This window comes from Bacillus rossius, chromosome 8 (assembly GCF_032445375.1).
Source record: "Bacillus rossius redtenbacheri isolate Brsri chromosome 8, Brsri_v3, whole genome shotgun sequence".
Lineage (NCBI taxonomy): Eukaryota > Metazoa > Arthropoda > Insecta > Phasmatodea > Bacillidae > Bacillus > Bacillus rossius.
Genome location: NC_086336.1, coordinates 56,506,093 through 56,533,923, shown reverse-complemented (window position 1 = coordinate 56,533,923; position 27,831 = coordinate 56,506,093). Strand labels below are relative to the sequence as shown.

The following is a 27,831-nucleotide window of genomic DNA, read 5'->3' as shown; positions in this document are numbered from 1 at the left end:
GCTTTTGTGTGTTAGGCATGTTGGGCTGGGTGGGGGATGGGACACATGGCATCCCACTGAGGATTACTATAATCCCTACAAATTAATTTCTCTGTTAACATATGTAGTTAAGTTGCTATAAATTAATTTTTCTGTCGTCACACCTTTTTTTCTAATTTGGGAAGGGAGGGGTCCGGACCCTTTAGACCTCCCCCCTGGCTACATTCTTGCACCCTGGCAGGAAGTAAGGATCTTGTCAACTGCTTAAATCAGCATTATTTAAATGCAATCACTAGGGGCATGTTTTTTTTTTTTGCAAAAAAAAAATATGATCGCTCATTGAACTGAAAATTAGTTATGCCTGGGATAGTGATTGTTCCCTCGTAATTGGCGGCCATCTGCAAGATAATCCATTGCCCTAATTGGCTTAGCCATTCAGGACTTGTTTGCTTTTGCACCAGATAGCTACGATTGGTGTGCTGGCAGTAGTCATGTAGATTAAGTAAACATAGCCAACCATGAAACACTCAATGCTACGAAGTTTTAATACACGGCTGGTCTGGAAATCGTTTTGCAAAAAAATACATGGCCCTAGCAATTGCTAATGTTCCTGAGACTGGCAATTAACTGTGAAATGTGTTAATTAGTGATTTTAATCATTTTCATTTTTATTTACTTGCAGTATTTTTGTCTGTGTTGTTACTGCAAATTAGTACTTAATTTTTCAACAGTACCTAATAATTTTTTTATGATAGCTAAGAAACTTAAAAAGTATGCTTAAAAATACATTTTCTTGAAAATGTTAAGATTAATGTTAAGATTAAGTCCAAGAAAATAAAAATATATTTTCTCAGAAGTGCAAATTATGGATTAAAATCCTGTTCATCGTGCAATAAAACTTCCTTCTCTTCTAGTAGTTTTGAAAGCAACATTCTAGAAAGACCATTCTTAAACAATTTTCTGCAGTGTAAGATACTGTTAGTAGAGTCATTTAGGTTATGTTTTGCATACTCGCCTCTACCAGTGAGTTATCTGTTAGTCATAACAGGTTAGAATGCCAAACTTACTTGTCCTGATATGTGGTCTAGTTTGTAATTACGAACATGCCAATTATTGTTACAACTGAATTTTGAGTGCCTGCAGTGTTTCAGTTTTGTTAAATTACATAACTTAAGCTTTCACTAGTTTACAGTACCTACTGCTAACTTAGTGTAACTTTTCACTGGTGCTTATTTGTGTTGTGTTGGCTAGCTTGAGACAGGGAGTAGCGGGATGGGATCGGGCGTGGATACTCAGGTTAGAAGTGTCCATAGAAGGTCAGACATTACGTCAGAGGTCAGTGTACTGTCCAGAAGAAAGAAAGAAAAAAGCATGGAGTTTGCCTTTTGTTTTGCCCCACAATTCATCCCAACATCATGGATGGATTTTTCCCTTATGAAATGCGTGGTTTTTCCCCCCCAATCTTAGTGCAGCTTTTCTTAAATATTGCTCTGAAGATACATTTGTAAGGTAAATTACAGATGGTACAGAGTATTCATGTGTGACGAGATTATTATATTTGTCAGCGTATAACAATTCTAACAGACGCTACAAAGTGAAATAGAAAAGTAATAATTTTCTGAGATTTTAGGAAGTTTATGTAGTAATATGTGGTGATCAGGAATGACAACCAGGAACATCACCGTTGTTAAATTGTATTGTAATCTTTGATATTTCATAGTACTGTAATGAATTAATTAAGTTACTTATATAGAATGTTCTGAGGATTCTGGGATGTAGGACAATTTAATTTATAAGTTACACATATGTATATTTATACACATAAATTAGTTAATGTCAATTCAAAATACATGTTCTCCCTTATTAAAATACTTGCATTGCAATGCATTTCATGAACAAGAGTGTACTTAAGAATGGTATAAATTAAGTCTTGGCCATTTAAAGTAAATTTTAGTACACAGTAAAAAAGTTGGAATAATGATTTTGGTAAAAAAAAAAGTTCAACTTACCATAGTTCAATTTTTTTTTTCTCTTTTGTTAGGTTAAAGAATTAAAAGATATTTTACAATAATATATTTTTTTTGTGGTTTGCAGTTATCATATGGCTGCATTGTTATGAGAGACTTTTATAATGATTGAAAATTAAAAAAAAAAAAAAAAAAATCAAACGATATAAAAGTACACTGAAATTAATATGTATAAATTACCTATAAAATTTTGTCAGCATATTTTAATAATCTCTTTATTGATGTTGATTGAGGAAGGGTTGTCTTGTTGCCCAAAATTGTAAAATTTGCAGAAATTTTTTTATTTAATTTTCTGAAATATGACACACTATTTGGGATAAATCAAATTTTTCTTTTTTCTTCTTTTTTTTTTTGTACTAGAAAATAAAAAAAACTTTTGAGACTTGCTGCTGTCTTTTGAAACGACAACAAACCATTTTATTTTTTGTAATCATTAAGTTAGCTACTAATAATTTACTAAATTGATAACACCTAATGGAAGCAATCCAATGTAGACTTGTGTCCTGTCAGATTTTGTGTTTAAGTTTGTGTCAAGAAATAATTGTTGTTAAACCATAAGTGTAAAGTTATAAAAACTAAGAACATATAAATAGAAATGAGTTTTCGAGATTGTTGTTTGAAATAGGTAGTGCATTTTCTTTTGATGTAGTTTGATGTAGTTTTATCAAGTTTTCCATTTGTATATTATGGTTTTTACTGAAGTAACATTTTAACTTGGTACCCAGTAACTGTCCATGCTTACAGTAAATGAAGTAATTTGTTCTGTGCTATGTTGCATGTACCAGAGTACTTTTATAGTACCTAGATACCGAGGAAAAACTAATTTGGTAAAAACCTTTCAAAGCTGGTAATTTTTTTTTCCATCATACAGATGTTTTTAGTATGTATGTGTACTACCTACATGATACTGTAATCATGATAATTTGTGTGTTGGTCTAATAAAAAAGTTAATATTAGATGATTTTAGTATTTTTTAATTTTATTTTAGTTGATAATGTAATTAGAAAAAAGTGGTTGGTATACTGTATAAAATTTTACTGGTTTTATATGTTTACTAGATGAGCAACCAGTATTCGTCCATTCCATCAAAGACTGCAGTAGAGAAAAGACTTCTGGTGAAGGTTGTCAAAGCCTTTGGTTTGGGAGGCGCCAAAGGTATCTTAATGCTGAGAAGAGCTATTTAACTTTTTATACCTTATTGTTACCATTGCAACACAACAGTGTATAGCACAGGAGAGGGAGGCTTGTGTAAAGTCAGGAGGTGGCTATGTCTGCATGATTACCTATATAGTAACTGGGTGAAGCCATTTTCTTTTTTTCTTTTGCTAACTGTTGCACCATATTGGTTAGATGCCCAAAACATTGGCTGAAGTGTTAATACACGTTTGTGGACAGTTTTAAATTTTTTTTTCTTTGATGAAAGTGACTGTTTAACAATGGAGATGATAATTCACACTTGCTAACCATCAGACTTTATCATGTACCAGTTGTTTTGGGTGGAACAATATGGCGACGGTGATGTTAAAAATAGAGGTGTAAAAGTAACGAAAAAAAGTGTACCCGTATGTATTCGTTACTATAACAATTAGTACTCGTTACTTTCGTATCGTTACTCGTTACTTCTGATACCGCATAACATGCTATGTTATGTAACAGCAACGAATCGAGTCGTATTTCGTACGCGTACAGTATGACGTCGCGTAAATAATAATAAATTGAATATAAACAATTAAAAATATTTGATAATTATTAATTAACAGCTTTTGTTAATCAAGAAACAATTAAATCTCATTAGAGCGGCTTTATTATATCTCTTTTAAGATAAGAACAAAAAACGTGAAAATACGCGATAATAAAAAACAAAAACATACATATTTATAATTTGTAAAAAATACTTTCTTACGTTGTTTCTGTTCCAATCTAAAACTTTGTCTACACACACAATACCTTTAATAAACAGTAAAAAACTTGGACGACGAATTTCCAACTATACTTTTCTAAATAAACAAACATCGTTCTTTGTAACGAATAAGCGCGCGCATGCGTAAAACATACGAAAGATGCGAGTAACGAAATGCATTCGTGTGTAACGTTTCGTTACTCAGTAACGAATACATACGGTTTGCTACAGCTCTAGTTAAAAAACACAGACTTCAACTACCACACCATGCCGTTTCCTGGCAATAACTAACTCCACATTATAAATGTGAAAAAATATATTTTATGAAACAATTTTGATATTTTTCAATATGGATTTTATAAAAGGTTTTTTTTTTTTTTACAATAGAATGAATTTTAAAACTAATTTAGTTGAAAATTTTTTTTAAAAATTAGCTAAAATAGCATGATAAAAGAAATGAGTAAAAATAAAGATTTATTAAAGTGTAAATTAGCAAACAATTAGCAAGAGCAAGATGCTAATTTTTCCGGCCCTTACCAGTTATTGTGTCGTGTGCTCAAACTTAAATGTAATGCTAGTACATACAGTTGAATCATATAGAAACATTGAATATTTCTGCTAAGCTCCGTGAATAAGTTATTTCTGTTCTGTGATGCAGGTTGTGGGGAACCATACTGCGTGGTTGAGATGGATGAGCCACCTCAGAAAAATCAAACTTCCATAAAAAAAGACACCAACAGTCCAGTGTGGGATGAACATTTTCTTTTGTAAGTTTTTATGTGGTAAAAAAATGGTAATTGTTACTTATCTAGTATCACTTCATCCTGATGGCATGACCGTGTATAAATTGATCCTATGGTGCGTGATGCTTGCTGTTTAAATTTAGTGCGTCGAAAGATCCTGGCCAAACGAAAACTCAAATATTGCAATGCATAAAAATTATGGCAGGTCTTGTGAAAATATTTTTCTTTCATATTGAACTTACTATTATAATTCATTGTTACATCGCAAGTTTTTGTGATGTTCAGGGGTGACATGGAACTTTTCTTTATCTTGCTAAACAATAATTTTGTACATTATTTGTGTACAATTGTTTTGTTATTTATTTCTGATAATAATTATAAATTTCTTGCATTTGCAAATATTTTATACAGTGATGGTAAAAGTCAAATTTGGTTAAAGTCAAAGTTCTGTGTTCATTGAAAAATACTTTTGGTATCATTTTACCACCTTGTCAGAGCACCTATAATTCTGTCAGTGTAAATCCAACATTTTCAACACATGACCTTTTTTGGTGACAAGCTGAGGTAGGTATAGGACAATATGTGTGTTTAAAGAAATTATTGATGTTTTGTACTCAAAGGGTATTCTCTACATAAATAAATACTCATCTTCCCTACCAGTTATGTGGATATGGATCGTCGGTGGCAGTGATCACTAATGCATCACACTAAAAAGACCAGGGTCATGGGTCCGATCCCAAAACCCTGGAAGGACTCATAATTTATGAGTACCAAATTAGTACCTAAATGGTTGGAATCCCACTATAATGTTGGAGGTCACTTTAACTTTGAGCCTTTATGCATAGCTGAATGATGAATCAAACAGTTTTGTGGATACTCAAATGTACTGTTGTCGGAGGAGCAAAGGGAAGTAGTTATTCTTAAAATTTTAATGTTTTTAATTTTAACTGTTGCAGAGAGCAGATCGCGTGCCTGATGTAGTAGTGGGTTAAGGTTTAAAGAGTTGTGTCGGTGCTATTATAATGGAATCAGGTTTTGTTATTTTTTTTGTTTCATATCAATTCAATAATACACATTGAAATAAGCAAATGGAAAAAAAAAACAGGCAATGGAGAATAGATAAGGAACTCAAGTAACTGTAGTGGTCAAACAACTGAAACTTCCCGTGTGTAGATGTAGGTTCACTGCCTGGTGGGATCCGAACAGGGAGAAGCAACACTGCCGTTGTCATTAGCCACTGGATTTTCCCAATGAATTCCTTGTTGCTCCTATCTTAAAACATTTTGTTACTTACTTATTCTTCTTTTGTCAAGGTAGGACGGAAGGACTGGTTAATTGGTATAAATAAAAGATTTAAAAAAATTGGGTGTTTTAAAACATGTAAAGGTCTATGGCTGTCGTGACATTATTTCACAATATTTTTTGGGTTTGGATCAGAAATTCACACATACGTCATTTTCCTTCTAAAATAATGGCTTATCCAGCGATACGTGCTGCTGGCTAGAACCACTGGTGGGGAAGGCGTTGGGGCCCGGGCAGCGTACCGTTGCGGCTTTGAATATATATACTGTATAGAAGTCGCGAGTGGATAGTATTTACTCTACGTTTTTCAGGAGCGTATGATGAGCAGCTTGGGAACTTCGCCGCTGCAGTGCGCTGCCGTAACGCCCTGTATCGTCTTAGGTTGTTATTTGCACGTTAGAGCGCAGCACTGTCGCCCGCTGTCATTCCCCGCACCCCCTCACCCATCATTCACTGCAGCTCAAGGTCGTTTAACGGGAGGGGGAAGGGATGTTTGAAGAGTTCGACACTTGTCCACTAGGGACCACCGCAAGTCGATGCCCTAGAGGTGGTGGCGATTGCGGCGGGTGAATTAACCAACTACCTCAAAACCGTATTAGAAATTTTAACCTGGGCTGGCGACTTCTGTACAGTATATATATTCAAAGGTCTGGGTTAGGGAAGAATCAGAGCGCGTCTCAGGCCGGAGCCTATACGCCTTATCAAGCTGAGGGGTTTCAAACGTGCAGGAAGGGTAGGCTACATCACGTGCATTAATCGGAAAATTGGCCAGCTGTTTGCTGCTGGCGGGGAAGGCACTGGGGGAAGCACCGGCCCGGGCAGCGTACCGTCGCGGTGAGGGTCGGCGCGATGCCGGTTGCAGCGACGTGAGCCCCGGCACGGCGGAGCTGCTGTTCGAGGTGTACGACCGCGGGGGGCCCAACAAGGAGAGGAGGTTCCTGGGGCTGGGCATCGTGGGCGTGGAGGAGCTGCTGATCAACCCCAGCCAGCGGCAGACCATCTCCCTGCAGGCGCGCCCCTTCGAGAAGGACCAAGTGTCGGGCATGCTCACCGTCGAGGTAGTGCCTGTGTTCACAGTACACCTCCTTAATATCCTTAAAAAAAAAAGTCCATACAAATCTTATATTTCACTAAGAACCCATAAAGACTCCTTAAGAGGCCACTCCAGTGTTTCAGGGGCACTACGCAACCCGCGTTAACCTCATAAGATTCAATGCTATTTTCATTTTGCTTATAACTAATTAACTAATATAGATTTCGAAATGATGCTTGCTTGATATGTAAGACAATGATGCTCTTATCAAAACCCCTTTCTTCAAAAACGTGCATAAATTATGGTTTTATACTAATCTTTACTAATATGCATAAGTGTATTGTCTAGGTTTGAACCATAATTTATGCACGTTTTTGAAGAAAGGGGCTTTGATAAGAGCATCGTTGTCTTACATATCAAGCAAGCATCATTTCGAAATCTATATTAGTTAATAAGTTATAAGCAAAATGAAAATAGCATTGAATCTTATGAGGTTAACGCGGGTTGCGTAGTGCCCCTGAAACACTGGAGTGGCCTCTTAATAAAAACTGATAGCTTGCATGCAATGGATAAATGTGTTTCCAACTTGGCAGCAAACAACGCTTTGTTCGTTCCAAGTACAGTTGGCAAATTTCGGGCGACGTGATTATATTTTATAAATAAAAAAATTTGAATTAATTTTTTTTGTAGTCTGTATCTCACTTTTAAACTAAGAAAGGTGTGTTTTATTGTCTTACTTTGGACTTTAAAAGTAAATGTAAATGTTAGTGGTATGAATTTCAGATAGACAGATAGTGTTAGATGTGTTCCAGAGATAATTCTGGACATAAGGGGCTTATTTGTAAGAATTGAAATGAGCAACAACATTTTTTTTGTGCTTTAACTATTTAACATTGTTATATTTTCGTAGGTAATTTTATGATTTTACAAATGGTTTTCTATCGCTTGATGGTGGGAAAGGTAATGAAGTAAAGTGCTCCTTAAAAACTTCTTAATTTTTTATTGCTCAAGAGGATACGGACCATGGTTCCAAATATAACATCTAATAGCAGCTGTTTATTCACTAGCGAAGCCATCAAGCGAGTTTTGTTATTCAACCTGGTTCATGGGGGAGGAGGTTCCATGGTACAGTAAGTCCTCGGTTTACGTCGGGGTTACGTTCCTGAAAACCGCGACGTAAATAGAAACGACGCAAAATGAGCCATGTTTCATGCCACCGGCCGGCCACGGCCCAAGGTCGGCCGGAAGCGCTGGCATACAGACGTGACAACGGGCAATTTTATCAGCAAATGACAACCGACAGCGTGGGAAACAAGTCCAACTAGTACTTCTCAGCTTTATAGAATGGTTATTTAACCAGCTGCTTAATTACCTTTATTGATTGAAATATAAAAACAGATATATAGTACATACTGTACGTAAGAGCAGGAAGCGTCCCTCATGATGTATGATAAGATAAGGCGGTGAACGTGTAGCTTACGCTACATAGCATAAATTAACTACCGAAGGAAACGAATTATAAACGAATTATGTACGGTGTTTTGGTTAAAATAAAGATTTACGGTCATTGTAAACGACGTTATTGTGAATCGGCGACAACTTAAATTGAAACATGAGTACTCAAACATTAGCGACGTTAATCCGAAACGACGTAAATCGGTACGACGTAAATAGAGGACTTACTGTATATCCATAATAAAAAGCTGCTGATCATGATGATGGTGCATCTCTATTTTGTAATATTTTTCTTTCAAAGTATTGAAATACCAAATATAAACCTGTTAATACATTTTTCATGAATATGATGTTTATATTTTGTTCTGTTTTAATTTTTTTTTTTCCACTTTGAAGGTGGAAAGCTACATCTCCACCCCCATGAGATACCCTGAATATGCTTTGTAAATGTAACTGTTGCATAAATGTAATATTACAATACTTGTTTATAATAGTAGGCTACATGCAATATTAAGTCGGTACTTACTTGTAGGAAAATGCTAGACTAAAAACTAATACTCGCTCTGATCTCTTGGAGTGTTTCAATTTCACAGAATAAAATCTGTAGAGGGTGGATTTTGTGTGTTTTAAACATTTCAATGGTGGTAATTTATGGTTATGTTATTAATTCTGTACACATTTTGTCAATAGATTATAGTCTTAGAGTTAGGGTCAGTAGAATTTCTGTTGCAAGTAAACATAATATTTATTACATTTCCTTAAAAAATGGCTCATCAGTATTCCAGTGACACAAGGCCCAACATTTAGGGGTTAATTGTGTCTACTATCTGTTTTGGTAATGTTTGCAGACAATTTAATAGTGGTACTTATACCACATGTTTGTCCGATACAATAAAATTTAATTTAAAAGTTTATATATTTCAAACCTGTAATTAAACAAGGACAAAGTTTATGCATTATGACACAAACTACACTACACTATTTAATACAACCATTGAAATAACCTCATGTATCGCAGCATGAGTTTGAGCTGTTTCTTGCCTGGAGACATAGCTCTGGTTTTCAGGATTTTTGGTACCTAATTGTCTAAATTCAATGTGATTTGTGATACAAGAGACAGGCAGTAAATAATGTTAGAACAATTTTCATCTTGCATTTTTTTTTTTGTTAGCTTATTCCGAAATTGATTGTGGTGTTTTTTGAATATGCACTATGTATAAGCCTCATGCCGAACAATTGACATGATTTGGTAAACATAGTTAATAATTAGGTCTGATCGGTTGACCGAATTTTCGGTTCGGTTCGGTCATTTTAGTAAAAACCGAAGCCGAACCGAATTCCCAGAAAAAACCGATGATTCGGTTTTTATTAGGGCATTAAAAACTAACTTCAAGTATCTACCAAATAATGTATTTAACATTCATATTGGATAAGAAACGTACCGCTTGCATAATACATCAAAACACATTTAAGACGCATGCTAAGTTTTTCACTATAAAACGTTTAAATCATCTATTCTCTTAATGTTCGCCATTTTAACCATGGGATAGTAAAGTCTAAGCGTTTCTTACAGTTCACTATTTCCTATGTTTAACGTCGGAAGTTTCTGTCGGAATACTACTATTTTCTCTTAAATATATGGTTTTTTCTTATTTAAAGGATATATCACTTCCGTTACTAAAATAATATTTATTTAATTCCGGTTCGTAAGCTAAAACGGTAGAAGTTTCGTAGCATTGCTTAGTTCCGTTCGTATTCTGCAGGGCGCTCACGACGCATGGCGTCACTCAGTTCTATTTTCACATCACAGAATGTGCTATACGTGCGCTAGGATCGATTAGTTGCCTTCCAAGTTCCGTTCCAAATGGCAGTTGGAGAATGAATGTGCATGTCATCAGACCCTTTAGATGTAGTTTGTTTACTATTCGCGCGTGATTATTGCGGCTTTGCGTCGTTATAGTCTAGAGTATTTGATTTCTCGTAAAATAAAACTTCTTTTTTGCCACTACGTCTTGGTAATTGGAGGCAACTATGAACATCTGTGACGAAGGAATTAAAAATAATACCGCCCGTGTTCCGCAAAGATGATGATGTTACGCACGTGACGGAAAAAAAATCCTAGTAAATACCGCATACTAAATATGAATACTTTACTTGTGATTTTGAAAATATGGTCATTATGATTCATTCTGCCTTTAATGCACTGGTAGGTTAAGACGTTTTCTTGGTTAAGACGTTTGTTTATGTTGGCTTGTCCATTAACTCCCGGCATAGAGGCTACAGTAGGAAGTTTTACTTTGTATATTGCTTTTAATCACATTATTGCTATTGAATTTTATTCCAGTACATTTCATAAATTCAAATTATGTTTGCCACAAATATCCTCAGTTACGAAAAGTAGTAAAAGAGGTTAAAAGGTCACGAAAAAATAACAAGTAGGTAATGAGAATTTTTTATTAGTGAATATGGCGCCATGGAGTCATGTCTACCACGTCTGCGCACGTACACACGTACACAGTATTGTACATTGAGTTTTCCAGTAGTGGTCTCATTTCCAAGAGCTTTGCTAGTTTTTTTTTTCATGACGATAATTAATATTCATGGTTTAATAGCCCATACAGCCAGACGTTGTCTGACAATCATGTTTAACGGAACATTTAAAAATAAATAGGGAAACTTTTTTCAAAGGTGGGAATTCTTTTCTTACAGCATACAGGTTGCATTTGTTTACATTTTGACGCTCGTGAATGTAACTAGTACAAGCTGACCGAAAGTAGTTTCTTTATTATTTATTGTTACAAATTGTAGCGAAACGCAAGGATGGTAAGATAATAGTAACTCTTTTTACAATGACTGAACCAGAAAAAGAAGTTAACATCAATACGCCCGGCTGTTCCACTTGGGGAAATAAAGTGGCAATCTTTCCACTTTTTAAACAGCAAAATAAGATCAGCAAGGTTTCTCCACCTACAAAACCGGACGACAATGAATCGAAGCCTAGAAATGAGCTGCAGAGAAAAGTCAGTGGCTCAAATGTGTGGATGTATTACGAAAAGGTGCTGGATTCAGGTAATAAAATAAGCAGTGCAAAATGTTTAGTGTGTGGCAACACCTATAAAACCAAGTATGGTTCAACTAGTATTTTAATTAAACACCTTGAAAAGCACCCTGACAAACATTTTGAATTCACAAAAAGTCAGGAAATAAAAGAAGCACAAAAACACAAATGTGAAGAAAGTAGTGCCACTCAAAAAACTCTAGCAGAAGTGATTTCCAAAAAACAAAAAAAATGGCCTGCAGATAGCACAAAGAGTGAAGCTCTTACCACCAAAATTGGAACATGGATAGCTGTTAACATGCACCCCTTCACAATTGTTGAAGAAGAAGGATTTAGAGATATAATGGCAGAAGCTCTGCCCAGCTACAATGTTCCATCACGCCACACATTCTACCGGCGTGTGATACCCAACATATATGACACATTGAAGAAAGATGTCAATAATGTTCTACAGAGTAACCTTGGCAAGATAAAATCATTGTCTTTTACTACAGACATATGGACTAGTCGGTCCATGGACAGTTTTATTTCGCTAACATGTCACTTCATGGGGGATGATTTTGAGATTCAACGCTTGTGCTTAGGAATGTCGTGTTTCCATGGACCAAAAGATGGAAAAGCAATATGCGAAAAGCTAAAAGAAATTGTGAACACATGGCACATGGATCTTGAGGACAAAGAAATTCCTGTTTACATAGTTACTGACAATGGGCCAAATGTTGTAAACGCTGTTTCTCGTACTGCATGGATAGGTATTTCTTGTTTTTCCCATACACTGCAATTAGTAATTTCAAGTGCCAGAAAATACACCACAGGTATGGAAGAAATTCTCAAGAAAGCACGTCGTATTGTTGGACATTATTCCCAAAGCAGCCAAGCAAGAAGCAGACTCCAAACAATTCAAAAAGCTTTCAACGAACCCGTACTTGAAGTTGTTCAAGATGTTCCTACTCGTTGGAACTCTGAATATGCTATGCTTGAGCGCCTTTGTAAGCTGAGAAGTTCTATAACTGCTGAACTGGCTTCTGCAGAAACCAACTTAAGGAAACTGCAAGATTCTGATTGGGCTCTTCTGGAAGGTTATGTTGAAGTGCTGGCACCATTTGAAGAAGCAACTCGGGAAATAAGCAAAGAACAGTACCCAACATCATCATGTGTTATCCCCCTGCTAGATGGTGTGAAGGATAAACTGAATATATTTCTGGGTCAGGAAAATTCCAAAGGCAAAGTCTTTGCTGCTAATCTGCTAAAAGAACTAGATTCACGTTTTTCAGATGTTAGGAAACAGGAAACGTACCTATACGCCACAGTTCTTGACCCCAGATTTAAAAGTGTTTTATTTACAAACGAAGAGACCAGTGAAGTTACAAGAGGCTTGCAGGATGAGACCAGTGCTCTCCAAAACAATGATTTGGAGTACTCTGTAGACATTTCTTCGGATGAGCAGGAAGGAAATTCTGTCTGGGATAGTTTACGACGTGCTGCTAAGGTAGCTTGTAAAGAAAACCATGAACATGATGAAGTTACAAACTATTTAAGAGAGCCTATTATTAAGAAAGGTAATCCCTGCGCGTGGTGGGCAACCAACAAAAAGAAATACCCAGCACTCTCAACTCTTGCAATGCGGTATCTTAGCATCCCTGCGAGCCAGGTTTCTAGTGAACGAATGTTTTCAGCAGCAGGTAATATTGTTACAATGCGTAGGGAGTGTCTTAATCCTGACACCATTGAGAAACTTGTTTTCATTGAACAAAACAAACAGTACCTATCTCATCTCAACAAAAAGTGACAATACTCTATGATACAATACTTGAGTGATTCTCTGGATTTGACTGATATGAAAGTGAATGTGCCTGCTATAAAACTGAATTTGTATTCAGGGTTATGTTCATAAATGCTGTGATTTTTTATTGTTACTTTTACACACAATTAAGTAACATTTGGAAGATACATTGTTTTTATACTTCTCTGTTAAATTTATTTAGGGGTCTGACTGAAATGATAGTGAAGGTGATTCCAAGGTTTTCTCTTTATGAATGTTATAAATTATTTTTTTACATGTGATACTTGTAAGTTTCACTGATTTTATACTTATGTCTTAAATAGATTTAGGTGTTAAACTCAAATGAAAGTGAAGCTGGCAACAAGGTTAATGTAATACTAATTATTAATGTTCTAAACTGTTTTGTTCTGTTCCTTTTTACACATATGGTTGTTTCAGTAGCATATAAACTTATTTATAAATACAAATAGTAGTTGAAAATAACTTTTATATTGCTGAGAAAGTGACTCCCCTAAGAAATTAAACTTTTGCAAGATATTGCAAGTAATCAAATACTATAGTGGAATTTTTTTTGGTATGACAGCTCAAAGAAAAATTTTGAAGTAGTGACCGAACCGAACCGAAAACCGACATTTTTAACAAAAAACCGAGCCGAGCCGAACCGAACTGAAAATGTGGGAACCGATCAGCCCTATTAATAATTATGGAATTAATTCACTTTTTGAATTGAATATGCAGTAAACAAAGATGATTAATTTCAATGACGGATAGATTTGTCTTGAAACATGCTTGTTTTTCTGATTTGCATTTTTCTGTTTGTCAGTTCCTTTTTATTGAAGGTGCTGATATCCCTCAACTTGGGGATAAGCCTTATAAGCTGAAGGAGACGCTGCGGACGTTGTCTCCTTCGGGAGGCGTCGTCACGACCACCAAAACTGTGTTTGAGAAGCCAGGTGAGTATTGCTAATGGAATAATTGAGTTTTTTTCATCTGTGTGTTTGTCCAGTGCAGGGGACAGGTCTTGTATGTTCCTCAGTGAGTGCACAATGCTTCACCAAAAGAACCTGAGGCATCACCTGGGCAGATGCTGCAACGGTTTTGCTTACAGTGTGCGAGATTACCGGCTACTTGTTTGCCAGAAAAGACGTGATCAAGTGAGCTCGCTACTACTGTCGACAAGTGTCGATTAAAGCTGGCTTTCTAACTTTGTAGAAGTTCCGTGGAAGTTTATGTTTTATGCTTGAATCATGTTGTTCTCTCATTTATTTATACAATTGTAGGGAACAACAAAAATTTTTTTATCATTTTGTTTATTCATGAGACTTCCACAGCTAATACACTCAGAACTTTTACTAACCTAGTCTTCAACTTAACTTGTTGGAACAAAGTGAGCGGAAAGTTATGGATGTAAGTTAATGTGATTAAATTAAATGAATTTGGTAGTTATAAGTGAATTAGCAGTGGAGTAGCTAGTATGAAATCCCCTTTATGGTCTGGTTATTTCAGAAAGTTTTAGCATAAAAGAAAAAGACATGCTATTTTAAATTATAGTTAAATGGGTTTAGCCTTTAGCCTCAAAATGGAAATTGTTGAAATATTTCTTATATGCCATTTTTTAAAGAGAATTAAAGGAGCATGCCTAAATTGCAAGACCTCTCTACTGAAAGCAAATCTTCCATTTATAATCTGCAGTCATTTTGTTGTTGAAGCCTAGGATCGCAGAATTTTTGAGTAATTGGCATAATACTTGTATAAATGCGTTTTGAATATCTTTAAAATCATATTCTCATGAGTGATCTGCGACATTGGTCCTTGCACTAATCAGTATCTAAGATGATGAATAATTTCATTTTGGTTTCAAGTACGATAATTTAAACTTTCTACGAATTTCTTCATGGCTACATGTGTGATGCTAAAACTGTAGAAATATGTTGTACAAGTGGAAGTTTTTTGTATGCATGTATGTTTTTATGTTGTTTTTTTTAAACCTGGAAATATATTTTTAGGCACTCTTAGTGTTTTCATTCTTCGAGGAACAGGCTTTTATGCTGTCCGGAAACTTGATTTTTCATCATTCGGACAAGTTACATTGGCCGTCGGTTTGCTAGCTTTCTGTGTACTGTCGTAATAGTTTTTAGTGCTTGTTGTTTGCATATTATTTTGCATGGTTTGCTGTGTGTGACATGTCCCGTGTTGGTTTCTTTTTTTTTCCCCTCGGACAGAGGTGCTAACGAACGGAGACGTGGTTACAGACTCGGCACTGAAGGAGCTGGAGATGCGTAACCGACCGGGTCAGACTCAGACGAGCAAGAGCACGCTCATCATCCACAGCGTGCAGCGGGTGAGTGCTCGCACCTTCCCCTCTCCCCCCGCCGTCTTGCTGCCTGTTCTTCCGAGTGCTACTAACGTCTCACATGTTCCTTTCCTCATGTAGCTTCAGCGCAAAGTTGTTACCGTTTTTTATGAAAGGTTTACTGTCATTTCACTACAAACTAGATTGAAATAGTTTGCTAGTTATTTTCATTAAAAGATTTAAATGATATTAATTTTTTTCTCTACGTATATTGATGAATCATTTTTAATAGTGATGATTGTTTAAAATAATAGGTTGTATGAAGTATAAATATGTTTGAGGAAAAAAATATGCAACTTACCTGTATTTTTAGCTTAAGAATAAATATATTTTGATAGTTATTATAATTTGCATATTTTCCTGCAAACCTGAATAGGTTACCACTAAGTCAGGAATCTGGTCCCGCCACTTTTTGTCGTAGCGGACTGCTGAGTAATCTCTGGGTGGAGGAGTTATAAGTAGGTCAGGGCACGGTAGCTTTGGTAGAAACTAGAGCATTGGTGTTGGGCCTGGCTAGCATCAGCGTCATGTTGGTAGACCCTTATTTATCATACTACTACTTAAAAGCATTTCACAATACCATCTAAAATATAAAGGGTGAGAAAGAGGTTTAAATGATTCTATCTCTACAGTAAAAGGCTCTCGGTGACTGCGAATTTTTGCAGCACAATAACGGGATGACATTTTTGGCGTCATTATTATTTGCAGAATCAGTGAATCTTTTTTAATTTCAATATTTGTGCATATGCTTTTTGGAAATTTGTGCATTGGGAAGAAAAAAATTATCCTTTTAAATTTTGGTGTTTTTGGGAAGCCTCTTAAGTCAGTTAAGGAATAATGTATTGAGCATGTAAAGGATATTTTTTTTTTTTTTAGTTGTCAGACTGTGTGTGCTTTTTCTTTCAAGATTGGTGTGATGTATCTTTGTGGCATCTTGTGGTCCATATTGTTTGGGTTTTTGTTGTAATACATGACGATCCAGTGACTGTTCATAATAACTTAGTTGTGTTCTGTTGAAAGCCTGGCAAACTAATGATGTGCTTGTTTGTTTCGTCCCTCTCGCTTGTCAACACACCCGGACTAAATCAGCAAACACAGCCTAGACAGCTGGTCAAGGTGAGTCTGTCAGCCGGCTGTGTGAAAGTCTTTGTTACTGTGTGTATGTGAGAATTCTCAATGCTGTGAAATATTACATTGACTCTTTATATCACAGGTAACGTGATATTTTGTGTTGAGTTTTCAATTCTAAAAGTACTGGGGTTTTTATGTGAAGGGCTCTGTAACATAGTGGCATTAGTCAAGAATTTTGCAGATTTGAGAGTGCCGTACCAAAAGATCGTTTGAATATTTAAGAAGTGAAATATGTAGATAACTTAAAAACAGCAAATTATTTGACTTGAATCTCTATTTTCCGGAATCCCTCATGTGTGAAAGAAAGGTTATACAAATAATGCTGCCTACGTTATAAACTTTGCAAGTACTATAAAAAATTTGGTTTTGTGAGCTTGGTAATAGTGACGTCTATAGATTTTTATGGATTATTTTTTGTTTATGTTGGTTCATTGTGCGGTTATCCGTGTTATCCGGTATGCAAATTAATAGTTGGTTGTTTGCTATAAGCATGAGCGCTACCGCATGAAAGAGGAACAGCAGCCCCTGTGGAGACGCTAGTACGGAGCTTTGACGTGGTCCGTGTGGGCGCAAGATTCGATTCCTCCCGTCCTTATATAATACAAGTACTAGCCCGTTCTGAGTGACAGGCACGCTGTTACTTACAGCCGGTTGATAGTCGTGTGTGGGCTCTTCAAGTGTCCCACACACCTCAGTCCTGATCGGATACACCATGTGATCGCTTTGACAAAGTACTCACGAGCATCAGGTAAAAAGGTTTTTATTAATAATACACAGTCCACACAATGTTAATCAAAACATAAAAAGAAATTAAGATGGTTAAAATGCCGACGACATGAAATCTCTTAGGTGTGGACAATGACACCACGTGACATGGTCTAGAAAATTATAAGTCGTCAATATATTTCAAAGGTCCATTGCCGGACTTAAAGTAATTGGGACAAACAGTCTACCACCTGGAGTAGGCCTCGAAGAGAGAGAAAAAGGTTTAAAAGTATTTGGATGAATGACGAATGCTACCAGATAAATATTACCAGAGTTGATGTCCTGGAGATGCATTGGAGTCTTCCTACTCCGGGCGGTGGTTGAGAGAGACTAGGGTATGGTGAAGTTTTTATGGCCTCAGGAAAGCTTAAATGACCGTTAGGTCATGTTTGATGACGTGTTGATGTTAAAGACATAGCAAGCCCTTCAAATCCTTTAAAAATAAATTATGTAAATATTACTTATACATTTGCACGTTTAGTATTTAAGTTGAAAAACTAAACTGCTAGAGCGGGGTGGGTGCGTTTAGAAATGTTTGGGTATAGCGCTGCTCTGGCCGTATCATTCTAAACCTGCAAAAGCCAAGGCAAAAATTACGTCATTTAATACTCATTGCGGGCGTATGAGGCACAGAAGCTACACTGGCAAGGTTGTGATGTCACACACACACATGCACGCATGCATGTTGCTGGTGGGAGGTTTGAAACTGTCCAGCGGAACTAGCGGGTGATGGCTGAAGGGTGCGGGAGAGATGTAGGGTGCGACACATCTGGCTTATGGGAGGGCGGAACCTGGGTCAACATCAAAATAAATTTTTTTACTTTTAAAAAAGTGTGTATTCAAATTAATAGTTATATAATAAATGAATAACCACATCTTATGACTTGATTCTTAAGAATACTTAATTGGATGAAAAATAATTTATAGTTTTAAGGTTGTTATAAGTATATTATAATGGAAAATATTTTAGTCCCTATATCAATAATGGTTTCTGTCTGTGACAAATATCATCTTTAAATTTTGACTAATGTTTTTAGATTTCAGTGGCAATAAGAATGAATATTCCTTTTAAATTTAATTATTACTTTCTTGTTTTGACAGTAAACTTCAGTGCTTTAGCTTAGGATGCAGACTGTAAAAGTAAGTTTATGTTTTATTACTTGGAAGGGGGATAAAACAAGTTATTTGCACTAGAAAGTTTTATTTTATGATGTCATATAATTGTGTTGCTGTATAAGCTTTGTTTGACATACGTTGATTTCATTGGTTTCACCGGAGTTGAAAAATTGGTAACATTGTTCATACACTGTTAGTCTGAAAGAGGGATTTTAAAAAAAAATGGGCGAAAATGTAAACTATTTTTGTGATGCAGGAAACCCCAAGTCTGTTTTTATTCCTCTTGTAATTTAAAATCCTGCCTGAAGGATAGGCAATATCTTGGGCTGTAACCGCAAGTAATTTTGTCACTTTGGATATCATCTGCGTGAGAAGGCTCTGCTGGTAAAGTAGTTCTTTTGACTTGGCATAACACACTATGTGCATTTCTACTAGCTTCCTAAACCTTTCCGGTGTTTTACTCCCTCGTTTCACTACTGTTATCATGCTAAGCCTCACGCTTCCGTGCTCCTGCGAAAAATGTGCAATTTTTGCCAGTGCGGATGCCACACCAGTAGTATTTATTGCCTATCCTGCCGGCAAAATCGACAACTTAGTCTGTGATTGACCACAAATTCTTTTTATAAACATAACACTTTTGTGGAGCTACCACCATTAAGTTTTTAACCATCGGGTTATTGGTACATACTGAGTTTGGTAACCCATGCATTTGGGTGTGTTTTGTGTTGTTTCTGTGCTTGAAAACTCTTTTTGTTTTGTTGGTTGTCTGCCAGGTGGAACAGACAGACACAGGAGAGTGGCATGAGGTTCCTGAACACGTAGATAAAGAAGTGGTTAGTTAATGAATTTTTTTCATCTATCCTCTTTGTCTCTCTCTCTCTCTCTCTCTCTCGCTGTCTCTTATTCTTCCTGCATAAAGTGTTTACTGTCTGTGAAATAAAAATTATGGTATTTCAGTGTTAAATTTTTATATTTGCAGTTTTTTTTTGTTATGCATATTTAAAGAAAGCTTTTCTTTTTGTTACTAAGGAGACTTTAATGTTTTGCTGTTTAACATAACAAGGTATGGTATCTCAAAGTATTTTTTTTTTTTTTTTCCCTTGCTTTTGCATGAATCTTCAAGCTAATCTAATTCACTAATTCACCTCTGTAGATTTTAGTAGGTTCTGTTGAAAAATTAATATTATCATGCAGGCTAGAAATAATAAAGAAAATGTTGTTAAGATATGTAAGAAAATTTACTGTTGTTATGTTAATAATTTATTACCTAGAATGAACTGTTTGAAAATATTTTCTGATAGCTATATTGTTGATATTAAGATTTATTATAAATGAATTCCACCAAAGTAATTCATATTGATGAGATTAGAAATTAAATAGGTTTTTATCATTTTTTGTCTTCATTTAAATGCATGTAGTAATGAAAACTTTGTAATAGTATTTTATATATGGTAATACATTTTTACTTTGAGCTTTATAAATGTAAATCCAGTGGTATATTGCAACAGAGTATCTAGATTCTTAGCGTGGTCACTTGAAAACATGGTGTGCCCTCTGGCCCAAAGGTTAATGTAGATTGGGCTTGGTCACTCGAGCTGTGTTGTCCGCGCCATAGAGTATTGATGAGATGGAGCATGTCCGCGATTTGCGCTATGAAACATCTTGTGGCCTCAACATGAAAAGGCTTGTTTGCCAATAGAACTGCGAAAAGTGTGTCTCTTTGTGGACACAGCATGCTGGTTGAGGTTATAAGATCGTAATAAATATGAAGTTTACCATTGGTTTAATCATCATAATCTTTATTACGTGCAATAGCATTTTGTAAGTCCGAGATTCAAAGGCAGCAAGTGTTTTGAAATTAGTACTGCGTCAAATCTCAATTTTACTTTCAATAATTTTAACAGAGGCTTGCTTCTGTTAATGTATCAATTTGTAAATAAAGACACACATTAATTGTTCACATCAGCATATTTTGCCAGTTGTATTCGCAAAATGTGACAAACCTAACATTCTCTTCTACAGTAAGTCCTCGGTTTACGTCGGGGTTACGTTCCTGAAAACCGCGACGTAAATAGAAACGACGCAAAATGAGCCATGTTTCATGCCACCGGCCGGCCACGGCCCAAGGTCGGCCGGAAGGGGTAGGAGAAAATGCTGTGTCGTTGCGGGAAGTAGATAACACTTCTACGTGCGAGACGAAACAAAGAATTATAAACAAATTATATACGGTGTTTTGTTAAAATAAAGATTTACGGTCATTGTAAACAACGTTATTGTGAATCGGCGACAACTTAAATTGAAACATGAGTACTCAAACATTAGCGACGTTAATCCGAAACGACGTAAATCGGTACGACGTAAATAGAGGACTTACTGTATTTACAGATGCTCCACAGAGCCTATGGAATAAATTTACTGGAAAAAAACCTTTAATTAATAGTAATAACAACTGAATGAAATGACAGAGCCTTAAGAGTTTCAGCACATAAAAAAAAGTTGACTTTCTCACTCAGCAATACTTCAATTGGTGTTGGTAACAGTACAATAATAGTTCTGGCTAGTCATTAAATTTTGTAATGATTTGAATTTAAAAAAATTAAGCAAAGCAAATTCATAATTTTGTGCTGATGCGTTTGCAGCAAGGCACGAAGGATATGTCTGGACAGCAGCTGGGTCAAGACGGAACAGACTCATCGCCAGCTTCAGGGACTTTGGATGGTTGGTATTGTACTATCTAGTGTGTCTTTTACTCCTTTATTCAATTATGCACGTGTAGATTTAACTATCCAAAAGATTTTTTTTTCTCACTTCAAAACTTACATTTGTATTCAGGACTGTTTGCTCGACAAATGTTTATTGCTCAGTAGGTAGCAATTTGTCATTGTTGCATATTTGTATTCAGGACTGTGTTTGCTCGACAAATGTTTATTGCTGAGTAGGTAGCAATTTGTCATTGTTACATTTCCAAGCTATAAGTTCCCATCTTTTCACACTCAATAGCGACAAAATTTTTTTTATCAGGAACGTGTATTTTTCTGAAAATTTTTATTTATTCTTAATTTTACCAAGCCACTATCAATAACTAATGTATTGCACATATTTTTTCATTTACCTCCAAAAAGTTAAAAAAAAAACTTCTCAAAAGAGAGAAAACCAATCCCATAAAAATTTTGGCAATATGTCAAAATAATGAAAACGGGTCAACAACAAAATTATTCCTTAAATGTTAATGTGGTTTTCTCTGAAGATCCTACTTTATTTTCAAATTGTTTTACCAAGTATTTTTCGAGTGTTTATGTATCGTCCAAACTCTTCACCTCCCAGTGTTACAGTCAACCCCATCCTTGCGTCTATTCCTTTATTTTTTATTTCCGAGAGAGGGCATTTAATCCTAAAACTGACTAAATCAACAGGACCTGACGGCATACCTATCTTCATTGTAAAAGGATGTTTTCATTTCTCTTATCATGCCTGTTACAGCATTTATAAGTACAAGTTTAAGAACTGAAAATTTTCCATAAAAATGGAACATTGTTAATGTGGTACCAATTCATAAAAAAGGTAGTAAACTACAATTACTAATTATAGGCCCATATCCTTGCTTAATATTTCACTAAAAATTTAAAAAAAAATTGTGTTCAGGCAGCTTAATTTCACCCTTCAAAACAGATTATCTGATAATCAACATGGTTTCAGATCATTGATGTCAGTGACAAAAAATTTACTCGCCTTTTTAACCCTGTTAAGTGTCAAGTTGATGTTTGTATGTGTCAACATTGTCTGAAGATGCTTAAATGTCCATTTTTGCACGTAAAGATCACAAGTTCATGTCATTGGTTGGGACAGTAAATGTTTTTTGTTAAATTTTTCTGTTTGAATTAAAGCAAGTGTGTCGCCATTCAATTTTTTTTAAGGTGTTTTATTTTAGAGTTATTGAGACTACCATGATCTGTTTGTTTTTATTGGAATATTAAATGTTTAAATTTAGTTCCTTCATAAAGTCCCATGTGTTCAAATTGCTTTATACTACTGCCAACTTATTTTTTGTTCTCATTTCTTGTAAACTGTGTTAGCAGACAGTATATGTGCAGTAGTTCTGTGGTTGCATGGTTCTATCTCTTCCTTGGGAAATTTTTTATGATGCAGTAGCTATGAGAATGTACAGTTAAAATTTTTTAACTTCCTGACTCACAAGAATTCAAATTTGGTAAGGAGGTTGTGGTAATTAATGCTAACGTGATAAACTGTGAAACAAGTTTTTAATGAACAAATTTTTATTTGCAGAAAGAAGTAGAAGCAGGAGGAAAAAACGGGACATATTTGGAACGATTAAGAAGCGCCTGGGCCGCTCCAAAAATCGGTCCAAGTCCATGGATCCTGGGGTGCGTGACGAGTCACTGAACCGTGACGCATCCATAAACAGGTCCATATCTGCCGACCGGGCCCGAGATCCTTCCGCACACTCAGCAGGTACTTTGTCATTGCCTAAGTAATTCATTTTTTTCATACGTTACTTACTTTTACTAGCACAATCACTTTATCTAGAATCGTGCTTTTCATTACCATGTGTTACACTCTCTGTGTTGTAATCAATGGCTTAAAATATTATTTTAATTTTAACGTACTAAGAATTGTAGTGGTGCACCAGTATAATTAACTAATTAACATATTAAAAATAATATCAGCAGATAGCCATATTCAGATTCTTTCTACAGCAGCTTAAAATTTCTTTTCTGAAGGATTTTTTAGTTCTTGAATTTAACTTGGAGTAAACATGGCATTCGAGAATATGTTGTATTGGATTGAAACCAACAAATTTAATACAATATATTAATAATAATATTAAAATAAATTAATAAAAGTGAAGCTGTATAAATTTGTGATTATTAGTAATTCACTAGTTATTGTTGTTGCATTTGTGTGCTACCATGTCTTGTTTGCACAGTCGTAAAGGAAAATTTAAGCTAAAACTTTGGTTGTCGATCAAAGTGAGAAATGTTTTACATTGTTACAAGTTACTACTGTGCAAGCCAAAATCTTGTATTTGTATTCTTTTTTATGTTTGAGTGTTGTGTTGTAGCACTGCACATTAGTCACCAATTAACCATTATTTTAAGTAGATTAATTTTTGTTTCATGTACGTATGTAGTAGTTTCACTGAAGGAGCTATTTCTGTTTTCTCATTTGTCAGAGACTTAACCTGTATGCACAGAGTTTGTTAATTGCTCTGCTTAACTAAAAACAAGAATGCAAGCAAATTGAAAATTAAAACAAATTCGAAGATTCACAAATGATTCATCATAATTTATACAGATTTATCCTGTGTTAATTAAAACACACATACTGTATGGGGAGGGTGTGAAATGTTAATTACAATGTTTTATTCTTAAAATGTCAAAATCTTAGCACACAAATAAAACTTTGTTGGTAACTTTATGAGCAACAAGTTACATATATGTTAAGACAACAAATTTAATCTAATGTACTTTCAGGATGGGCAGAGTGTAAATTCTTACAGTTTCTGATTCCGAGCCATTTCTTCATTTTAGATTCTCGATTCTAAGTGATTCTGATTTAAAAACAAATATTGGTAAAGAAAAAGTATCCGTATTTAATGTGTACTATGAAATACTAATGGTTATTTGTTCAAGTTCCTGTTCAAATTAATTACCAAGCATCCTGACTCATCAGATATTTTCACATAACTTTTTCATCATATTTAAATTCAAGTATTTTATCACTTAAATCATAAATATATTAACACTTTTTATTACTTATTGAGAGTATTTATTGTTTAAATTTTTGATATGCTTTGTACCTATTTCATTCTTTTTGCTTGCATCATAACATAATGTAATGTGTGACTTCACTTTTGAAATTTGAAATTAAAAGCTTACATATTTTCATAGGCTGTTCTCACATGTGCTACTTTAACTAGATTGTACATAATGTGTTCTGTAAACAATTTTTGTAACTGTGCATGATGTTTGCATTTTTTCTAATGTTCGTTTCTGTTTCTGTGCTGTGGCATCCTTGTTTCATCATTGCACCTCTACTTGATGGTAAGTGTGTTGTTCACTTCTCAAGTATTGTGAATACTGTGTATATTTCCAAAGTTATGGATCATTTTTTGTTCAATATGTTCATGACAGTGAAAGTTCTTTTATCCAGTATGTTTGAGACCACAACCATCCCAGATTAGCGATTTTGCTGGATTATTGATTGTTACTATAGTTTTAATGGTAATACCAAAGAAATATTCATGTACAGTACAATGGTTTTTAAAACAAGTTGTAACAAAAATGGTCTGTAGAAAGAAAGTGTTGATGAACAGAAATATACCCTTGAAATGTGAAATGTAAAATGTCACCCACAAGAAAAAACTGGAAAAAACTGCACTGAAACGAAAACTGACAGCAAGATCAACTCTTGACAGAATGTCGGCAATGTAGCAATGCAAATTCACCGAAAATTATTAACATGATCTGCTCGATTGTTACTGGTTTACAGAAAGTGCAGAACCATAGAATGCCAGGTTACAGACCTTCACTCTTATTTATGGAGAGGGTGGCATGATTTTGGTAGTAGATGCTACCAGTGTGACTGGTTGCAGAGAGCTGTCCATACATGTTAATAATTGACAGTAAAAATTAAAATAATATGTAAATATGTTACCACAGGATCTTTAATGTACAAGCACTTGTTATAAGACTAATCAAAAGCCAAACTGTTATATAAATACCACCTTGTTCTGACTACAGTCTATGCAGATTATGGGTAAACATTATGAGCAATTATATAGTAAGATTTAATATTTTTATTTTTTCTGGGATGGTTGCAATACTAAACAAGCTGATAGTATGTTTGTAAAATGTAATTTTTCTATAATAATAATATTTTTATTTTTATTGAAAATATAAGGAAGTCTTAAGCTGGTTTGGGAAAAATAGGTGGGAAATTATTTCTTGTATCCCAGTTTCGTTACAGTATTTTACATATCCCATGTGCCAAAATTTTTGTTAAAAAGTGTTTTTAAGGAAAACACTGTTATCTTACTAACTTACAAACTTTGTCCACTATTGAAAATAAAATTGTCAGACGCATTAAACGTCTAATAAGCAATTATTAATTTTTTTGTATCACATCCAGTAATCTGAATAAGCTACCGACATTGTAACTTACAACTCAAAAACAAAAATAAACAAACATGAACATAAAAGTGCCAGATTTGAGTGTAAATTTGCTGTAATTGTGTTTGTAGTATTGCCGAACTAGGTACATGGCTGTAGTGAATAAATAAAAGAGGTGAATAGCCAAAGTTGAAAACAGTAATTGAATTTCTCACTATTTCAAAAATGAGTTTTTTTTTTTTTTTTTTACATAATTTTTTGATTATAGTAAAATTAAGTGGACAGCAGTCCATGGGAGCTCTGAAAATGAGATGTTTAATGCTAATCAGTGGCGTAGCTAAGGTGACTGGCATCCCCCGGCCAGACTTGAAAATGGCACCCCCTCGTTGATTAAAAGAGGGGGGGGGGGGGGGGAGATGTATGTGTTCATATATTTAAACTTTTCTTATATATATATGGGATACAGAAATACGTCTTTGGCTGAAGCCTAAACACACGGTTATGCACAAACGATATTGGGTCACAACGGGATTTGTAAGTGTCGCGGCGGTGCCCCCCCCCCCCGCCCTCCTGCCCCAGCACCTCTGGCGGGGGCCATCCCTGCCACCCGCTTGCTACGCCACTGATGCTAATACGTTTATTTATCCAATTCACGCCAATTCTTCTGTCACCTCCTTTTCAATGTAGCAAAAAAAAAAAAACTGGGAAAGAAGAAAACAGTTGAGATCAATGATGTGCTGTAGTGTGTTGTGATTAGTGGAATGTGCCTCCTTGTACTGAAAGAGGGGATGTCTTTCGGCAGGCTACCTGTCAGTTCCTGGACTGCGGGGTATTGACGCCAACTCGCGAGGGTCCAGTCTGAGCGAAGCGTCGGGCGTCAGTGGCGCGTCGACCCGCACCTACGTTAACGAAGCGTCCACTTTGGTTCTGGAGACAGTCGAAAATGGTGTCAAGAAGTAAGTTCCTGGTTTCGAACTTCTTCGTGCTGAAAAAAAATGCAGTGAAACACTCTTCAGAAGTCTTTCAACAACTGACCAAACATATTCATTCTTGTCAGTCAGCGAAACTCATGTATGGTTTCAAATATGCCTGTGCGAATACTAGTTTTCTAACTAATTGGGCCCAATATTTAACATCATCCAATAAAAATTATTAAGTAACCATGCACAATATTAATATTGAGTATTCATAAAAACAAACTGAATGCCACCTTTTATTTTTGTAAGTAACCAACTTTATTCAAGCAAAACATACACAACACATAAATAGATATATATTTATTTTCATGAGTGAATCTTGAGGCTTCCAATGTTTCAAGGCTTTGCAACAAATGCAAAGCTTCACATCAGACATCAAGCTTTGTATCTCAACCGAAGCTTCAAATAAAATTAACTCGAAGCTTGGCACAGGCCTAGTTTCAAACTATTGATATTGGGAACTTTAGTTATTTTATTTTATTTATTTATTTTTTTACCATTTGTATCATGCATATCAACACCTTAAAAAGGTTACAAGGTTATGATTGATGTACATTTACAAAAAAGAACACATACATAATCGGGGGGGGGGGATATAAAAAAAATAACACAAGTACATCAAAAAATATATAGTTAAGGAAGTTATAGTCTATATTTTATTTATTATTTTTGTACAAATTTTAGTTAAAATAATAATTTTGGGAATTATTGATAGATTTATTTTCTTCCTTTAAAGTTTTAAGAATGTTAATTTTTTTTTTATTTATGAGATCATTAGTGTAAACAAATTACTGAAAACTAGTGTTGAAATAGTTTTGCTCTTAATTCTTTTCTGTGCTTTTTTTATTTTTTGAGAAGCTATCGTAACTGTGTCCTATGTCCAGTTATTCCAGTTAACTTAACTTGTGTTTGTGTGTGTGTGCAAGCTGTTTATTAAGTATACCTAATTTGGTTTTGCAGGCATTATCTTGTTCCATTATCAATGGCTCAGAAAAGTAAATGGAAGAAAAAAGGCACGAAGCTGCACATCTTCAATGATCATACATTCATAGCCAAACACTTATCAGGGTAAGTGTGAA

The 27,831-nt window shown here is 35.2% G+C and overlaps 1 protein-coding gene across 9 annotated transcripts in view; it reads left to right on the top strand.

Moving 5' to 3' along the window:
• The window catches only part of LOC134534973 (uncharacterized), a 143,455-nt gene that overhangs the window by 98,052 nt on the left and 17,572 nt on the right, over positions 1–27,831 (top strand). For 2 of the 9 annotated variants that reach the window (XM_063373755.1, XM_063373752.1), the window contains exons 5-15: positions 3,065–3,161; positions 4,565–4,673; positions 6,814–7,009; positions 14,104–14,233; positions 15,503–15,621; positions 16,723–16,749; positions 19,419–19,478; positions 21,285–21,363; positions 22,930–23,115; positions 26,578–26,731; positions 27,713–27,820. In XM_063373755.1, coding sequence (XP_063229825.1) covers positions 3,065–3,161; positions 4,565–4,673; positions 6,814–7,009; positions 14,104–14,233; positions 15,503–15,621; positions 16,723–16,749; positions 19,419–19,478; positions 21,285–21,363; positions 22,930–23,115; positions 26,578–26,731; positions 27,713–27,820 — 1,265 coding nt within the window. The remainder of the gene's footprint in view (positions 1–3,064; positions 3,162–4,564; positions 4,674–6,813; positions 7,010–14,103; positions 14,234–15,502; positions 15,622–16,722; positions 16,750–19,418; positions 19,479–21,284; positions 21,364–22,929; positions 23,116–26,577; positions 26,732–27,712; positions 27,821–27,831) is intronic. The other 7 variants (XM_063373754.1, XM_063373753.1, XM_063373750.1 and 4 more) reach the window with 7 other exon arrangements.